Below are 6,919 nucleotides of genomic sequence, written 5' to 3'. Positions count from 1 at the left end.
GCAGGAAGAACAGGACAAAGGAAGAGTGAGCTGCCCCCTCCCTACGAAATTTTTGCAACCCAGTCATCCGGGTTGACCAGGTGGATCTAGCAGCCAGAGTTTGAAACAGAGAGGGCTAGGCAGACGAAAAGGGTGATTTGTTCACAATCAACTCTTGATTTTTTTTTTTTTTTACTATTGTAGCTGATAGTGTTCTCCAATAAATATAATTAATTATGCCTTCTGGCCATGGCCCTTGGATGCCTGGGTTCCCTCTCCCCTGCAGGGCCAGGCCCCCTGGATGCCCAGGTTCCCTCTGGAAATGGTGGGTTTCCCCTTGCAGGCAAGTGGCATTCTAGCCTGTAAGGGGTACTGCTTGGGGCTGCTGGGAGTGAGACACGGGGTACACGCATGCATGTAGCCAGGAAAACAGCCAGGCAGTGTGGAGAGCAGCTCCCTGCAGGTAAAATGGAGGGGAAGGGGCATGGAACAGATTGAGGCCTCCACAGTGAAGCTGGGGCTGGGGGCACTGCCCAGCCAAGGCAGTACGTGAGACCCAGGGTGGGGATCGTGACAGAGCCATAGGTGGTTTGTCCAGGGAGATGGGGTCAGGAAGCTCCCCACCACTGGACACCTGCTGTGATTTGTGCACGGGGCGAATGCTTGCTGCTCACTGTGGGCTTGGGGCTCTCCACTCTGCTGCATTTCCCTTGACAGTGTGGACAGCGAGTTGTGCCTCCTGCTGCTGGGCAGGCAGGCGACAGGTTGCCAACACAGGGCTCCCAGGGTAAACACAGTAGGGCAGAGATCCCCGAGCCCACAGTAAGCAGCCCACATCCACCCTCATCCCACTTGGCTCTGCCCTGCTTTAAGGCGTCCCTGCGCTTAAAAATGGTTGTGGCAGCATTTGAACTAAAGCTCATTTGGCAAGCTTTAGTTTAAGCACCCCTGCTGCCATTTTTAAGCGCTAGGACATTGATGCATGTGATGCTGGAGGCTGCTGAAGTGCACAAAAATAAAAAATAAAAAAGGTTTAGTTATGTCAGGACACTTTAAAGTACTGACATAAATAAACCATTTTGTGCTCGTAAAAATTTACCGTTTTTAAAGTACTGACCTAAATAAACAGTCTCCAGTGTCGCATGTAACCAAATCAGTCCTCCAGTATGGCTGATTTTAATAATCAGCCATCGGTATCAGCCAAAAAAATCTTTATTGGTGCACCCCTATTTACACAGCTTCAGCATGTGGCCACTCTGGTTTATTGTGCATGCCTTCATAGATGTGTGGTAGATAAAGCATGTAATGCGCTGTTTAGATACAGATCTAGGTAAAATTTCTACATGCCATTCCCTGTCTTGGGTGCCTTGTCACACTTCAGCATTCTTTACTACGTTATCAGAGTTCCTCTAGTGTGTTTAGGATATCTGTACTGTTCATGACTTTTCCTCTAATTTATAGAGCCACTCGTCTGTTTTCTAAAATGGGTGATGAAAGTTCATTTCTTTTTTCTTAACTTCTTCCTCCATCTTTGTCAAGTGACACCCTGGATTGGTCACCCCGGGTGATTGACTTCCATCTCGGTAATCTGTTAGTTAGTTACTAACCCACACTTCTACCTGGGCAGAACAAATTATTTTTCAGTATATCTGTTGTAGTATTTGGGTAGATCTAATCAGATGTCAGTTTGCCAGTCTCCTCTGACTATGCAGATTTGCAGCCACAAATTAGAAAAAGGAGTGTGAATCATGAAAACAGTGAACAAAGATCATCCTAAATTTATTCAAGTAATCAAGCACAATTTATCAGTTGTATAGAGACAGATTTCCTAAATTTCACAACATTCCAAGATTAATATTAACCATTTCATAGAAGAATGGAGTGCAAGATGTGGAAACGGAGAGAAGTTTTGAAAAACTTTTGCTGGAACATGGACATCATGGTTCTTAGGCCCCTGGCACATTTTCATGTAATGGTGCATTGGGATCTGATCTCCAATCCCAACAATTGCACCCCTTGCCAAGCCATGTGTACATAGCAGGACACACACTTTCAGGATCTGGGATCAATTCCAAATCATTCCATTACTACATGCCAGTGCAGGGAGTGCCCAGGAAGTTCAAGGCCTGCAGCTTGATGTGACCTATGCAGGCCCAGTACTAACTATTAGCTGATTGTCAGCCTCAACTGCAGGACTGCACAAAATCTAACTTGAGACTCTGGTGTGGTCATGAGCCAGAGACCCACAGTCAGCTGACTTGTGTCTGGGGCCAGTCCCTGAGACTTACGTACTAGAATGTCAGAAAACCTTGTGTGCAGCTCATCTGCACGTGGTTTTTTAAGGCCCAAGCATGTAGACCCCAGGATCCAGGACGTTCCCCAGTCTCTATGCACCAAGGATGGCAGAAAGTTGTGTGCAACCAGGCTACAACCTTTGTAAAGGTTCCTGTGGCTAGGGCATGTTACCTACCTTTCTCTGCAGCTCCTTGGGAGCTGCAGGCCAAGGCAGTCAACCTGTCAGGTTGCAGGGAGCCCCATGACTCACTGTGACTTGATTGGTCCTCTGCTGCCTCCAGAACCGTGGGACAAGGAAATCACCACGCCAGGTCATGGTGACCCTTGCGGCTCCCTCTGACTTGCACCCTGGCCCAGCCGATGAGCTCCCCTCAGCTTGGCAATCTGAAAATCGGTAGAGTGCAGCTGTCAGCCTTTTGCCAGTGGGGGAGGTGTCAATGAAACCCTGTCAGACAGCTGGGATCAGGCTGTATATCAGGGCTACCCTGCTACAGATTCAATTTAAGGTGCGATGAAAACCGGTCACAAGAATCTTGCATGCATTTTGTGGAATAATCTTGTAGCTGATTTCCTGTTTTGATGCATCATTCATTGCCTAAATGCGCAATCTGGTTACTCTTTATGGTGCAGTTATCACATTAAGTTACGTCTTAGGTCTACATCTACCAGGGGCCTTAATTTAGTGTTCAGACCACTAGCTAATCCTGTGCAATTTCAATTAAGTTAGCATTTCTTTAACAGAATGTCTTTTACCTTTTAGTTTCAGACAGTGAGGCCAAGGAGGCTCTTCAGAATACTTATAATCTGACTAGCGTACTGGCAGGAGTGGTTCATAGAAGCTCTACCAATCCAAACAATCCAGTTTTATTACAGGTAGGAAAAGTAATCATTAGTATTCTACTTGAATTGGGGAGTGAACTTTTTCTAAAAATAGTGTTTTGCTTTAACTATCAGACAACTGTCATAAGGGGATGATGGCAGCAGCTAACCTAAATGTTTGCATTGCCTCATCTCAGGAGTTCTTATGTCAGTTAGCATGGTCAATACTCTAGGTGAAATCCTTGCCTCTAAAAGCCTTCCAAAATAACCCAAATCTCTTTGCTGAATATAAAGAGCCTGGGGATGAGAGGCCTTTGAAACACAGCTAGAAAATAGTCTTCTTCGTGCAAGGTAGTTTGGTTCTAAATAGCATTTTTGTGTAAATTTCCATAAACCCATCTCTTTTTTGAAAAATAGGTTAAATGAAAAATGTGCATCTATTTTAAATCGCTTGCTTATTTAACTTCAAGTAAATAATTGTATGGTTGACAGTTGTATTTGGATGTCTCCCAAGAATTTTGAAATCAAAATGATGGTTTCTTTAAATTGCTGCCGAAAGCAGCATGTACGCAGTAATGGAAACCAACTATGAATTTGATTAAATGCAGCAAACACTGAGTATGACTATAAAACGCATGGCCCATGTTGGACAACTGTATATATAATTTTTAAGATAATTTTTCATGTTCTAATCCAAATCTGAGTTAGTCAAGAACCATAAGTGGTCCTACTACCAGCAAATATCCCCCGTCCTCCCTCTTCCCCCCTACCCCGGGCTTCAGATGTTTCCAGATCCTTTGGCAGGCATCCTACGTGCAGTCCCAAGCCCAGAGGCTTGGGGTTCAGATGCCCCTGAGTTTCGCTTGCCCTCAGCCGTAAGGCCCCAGGGACAAGCTAGGGAAAAGTCTCCCATTTCCATAAAGTGGGCATAAAGCCAAGATCTTCCCACTCCAGCAGCAAGCGGGAGGTTTACTATACGTTACCTCTGCGAGTACTACCCCATGCTAGAAAAGCGGCCATCCCTGGGGGCGACTAGGAAAACCGCCTTAGTGGTCATGGTATTTCCCCTACCATGTTGGACAATTTTTTTTTTTTTTAAATTTGTGTTCCAAGCCAGATGTACCTACCACAAAGATATGTTAGTGTAGCTCATCTGAATCAGATATATAGTAGTGCCTATTGTGCTGACTCTCAAGTCATGGAGAGCCACTATAACAAATACATTTTGACTTCCTTTTCATTCCCACAGCTGAGCTGTGCCTTTCTTTCCCATTTCCAACAATTCCTATTTCTTCACCAGTCTTAAATGTTTGCCAAACATCACTAAGTGGGCCCCCGAATAGTTTACCCAGAATCCCTCTGTCACCCCCTTTCTCAGCCTGTTGCCTGTGATCAGTGTGGTCATGCCTTCCTTGGGGGTGGGGGATCCAAACCAAGTTGCCCTGTGCCTCATCTGCATAAGAAGTTTTGGAGGATCCCAGGACTTGTGACAAGACCCAGTTCCAGTCATGAGTGGGGGCTAATTAGTACGTGGATCCTCTGTGAAAGATATCTGAAGTACATGCAGATACTGAGCAATGCAGAGCTGTGGGGTTGCTATGGCTTGAAACGCTGCTGATTCTACTGGGGCCCAGCCCAATGAACTATGTGACAAATCATGAGCCTTTTAACTTTGGACTAACATAGTGCATAGTTTGTTTTAAAAATAAGTAGATACAAAAATGCTGCTTAAAAGTGTATTTATGGAGCACCTGTGCTAAAACTTGCAGCAGTTTCAAAACAGGTGAAATGTATGATCTGTATCTGGATGAACCATATCTATGGCTACCTATAGTAAGAAGCATCTTTGTTTTAAAGTCAGTATTGTCAAATTTGTCCTTCACGTCCATGTGCCCAGGGAGAGCAGGGTCTGACAATATGGGGAAGCTAAGGAAGGGTCTGCATGGGGAAGAATTTGGGGGGCAGAGGATAAGGGTTCCCCTGATTCCCCCCCAGATATATTTCCCTTGCTGTAGGAGTGGGAGGGGTACAAGTTCAGGGCAAACCTCCAATAATTAGGTTCTATACCTGAAAAATTATAACATTTATAAATTTTCCATATAGAGAATCCACTGGGGGGGGCAGCTTGTATTTGAGTAAATACAGTATTATTGCTAAATTATTTCTATAATACTAGTTTTGTAATCAAAATATGAACGTAAATCATAAACAAAAGTGTTCTTATTGCTCATTGATGGATAGGGATTTATCCCATATACTAACATATGCTTTTTTTGTTGGATGTTTTGGGAATGAAATATATATATAACAATTGTGTTTGTTTCCCTAGAGTATTCAGCTTCTGCAGAAATTAACCTATAATGTCAGAGTGTTCCATGCCAGTGCTAATACTGATGAATTAATTTCATTCCTACTGCAACATGTGTGAGTTTATGTTCAATTTTCTTTGCTTCAGAGGATTTTTAAGGGAATATAATTTTTAAACTTTCTTCAGTATGAAGCTATAGATCAAAAATAATGGAGTAAATGCTTCTGAGTTACCAGATGTCTCTTTCAAAGCACTATGTTACAAATAGGCAACGATCGCTTACTTGTCAGTTGCAACAGCTTTTTGTCGTTCTATTTCTTCCCATAAAAATGAACAAAGAATAAAAAAGAAATGAAAACATAATGGCAATGTGCTGCTATTCCTCTTGGCATCAGAATTTGCTTTAGAAAAGTGGCCATCAATCCTTCAGATACTTGTACAGGCAGTTCCCTGTGCTTGTGTAGATGTCTCTGGCCTTGCACCCTCAATGTGTTAGAGGTTCTGTATTGCTGGACTGCCATATAACTTTTTGCTTTCAGATGACTGGCTGAATAGCTGTTGCAAATCTGAATGCTTGTAGAACTCATTAGTACTGGAATTCGAAAGAAAAGTTATTAGATGATAAACAATTTCTCAGAGGACAATGTTGAATGGCTCTAAATGTTGAATACTTGCATTTTGTGGAATTTTTTCAGTCAATCAGCTGAAGACGAGTTAACAATACCATGTTTAGGACTCATGGCAAATCTCTGTCGACACAACCTATCTATTCAGGCTCATATAAAATCTTCGGTAAGGCCCACCAACTAATTTTTTTCTGGGGAAAGAGGAGAGGGGGGGAAATATAATTCACTGATTATTTGAAGACTTAAAAGTTTTAACTTAAGCATCTTGCCTTCTGTTGTGGGTCAGATACTAGCACTCACCAGCCTCTGACCTGAACTGAGTCATTCTGGACCGCAGCCTGGAAAGGTTGCCAATCACTGCTCTACTTGGATGTAGGCAAAATTATTTGGATGGATTTTGACAAAATGTGTATTTGAGGGTATGGCCTTTCCTAGCTCACAACAAAAACTTAATGCTGATTTTTAACATTGTATTTGGACATCACTTGTCTTGTTAAAACATTCTTTAATTATACCACCATGCTAATTTGTTTAATAATAGTGAACTGTGCTTTACTACTCCTAACGTCGCAAATTCAGTGCAACAGGACTGGTAGCTGAATGTATCTCTTTTGCCTTGAATCCATTAAACTGGGTGCATCCACATGTACATTTTACTGCGAAGTTAACCGATTATCTCCGCAGTAAAGCATTATTGTTTTACAAGTGTACTGGTATTAGCGTGCAGTAAATTAACTAACTCTGCCATAGGATAGTACTATCAGGGACAGTACTATCCTACAGCGGAGTAATTGCATGTGCTGAAACACACGTGTAGATGGTGACGGGCTGGCTGGGGCATGAGGGTGCTGAAGTGTGGGGGCTGCCTGCTGCCCAGCCCTGCAGTTTAGCA

General features: G+C 43.1%; 1 protein-coding gene across 1 annotated transcript in view; it reads left to right on the top strand.

The window, feature by feature from the left end:
* Nucleotides 1-6,919, top strand: part of CIP2A (cell proliferation regulating inhibitor of protein phosphatase 2A) — a 29,690-nt gene that overhangs the window by 1,761 nt on the left and 21,010 nt on the right. Inside the window, exons 3-5 of the mRNA XM_006027016.3 lie at nt 3,035-3,147; nt 5,423-5,517; nt 6,097-6,193. Coding sequence (XP_006027078.1) covers nt 3,035-3,147; nt 5,423-5,517; nt 6,097-6,193 — 305 coding nt within the window. The remainder of the gene's footprint in view (nt 1-3,034; nt 3,148-5,422; nt 5,518-6,096; nt 6,194-6,919) is intronic.

The sequence above is a fragment of the Alligator sinensis genome, unplaced genomic scaffold (genome assembly GCF_000455745.1).
Source record: "Alligator sinensis unplaced genomic scaffold, ASM45574v1 scaffold1131_1, whole genome shotgun sequence".
NCBI classification, from domain to species: Eukaryota; Metazoa; Chordata; order Crocodylia; family Alligatoridae; genus Alligator; species Alligator sinensis.
This window is presented reverse-complemented; position numbering and strand designations above follow the sequence as displayed.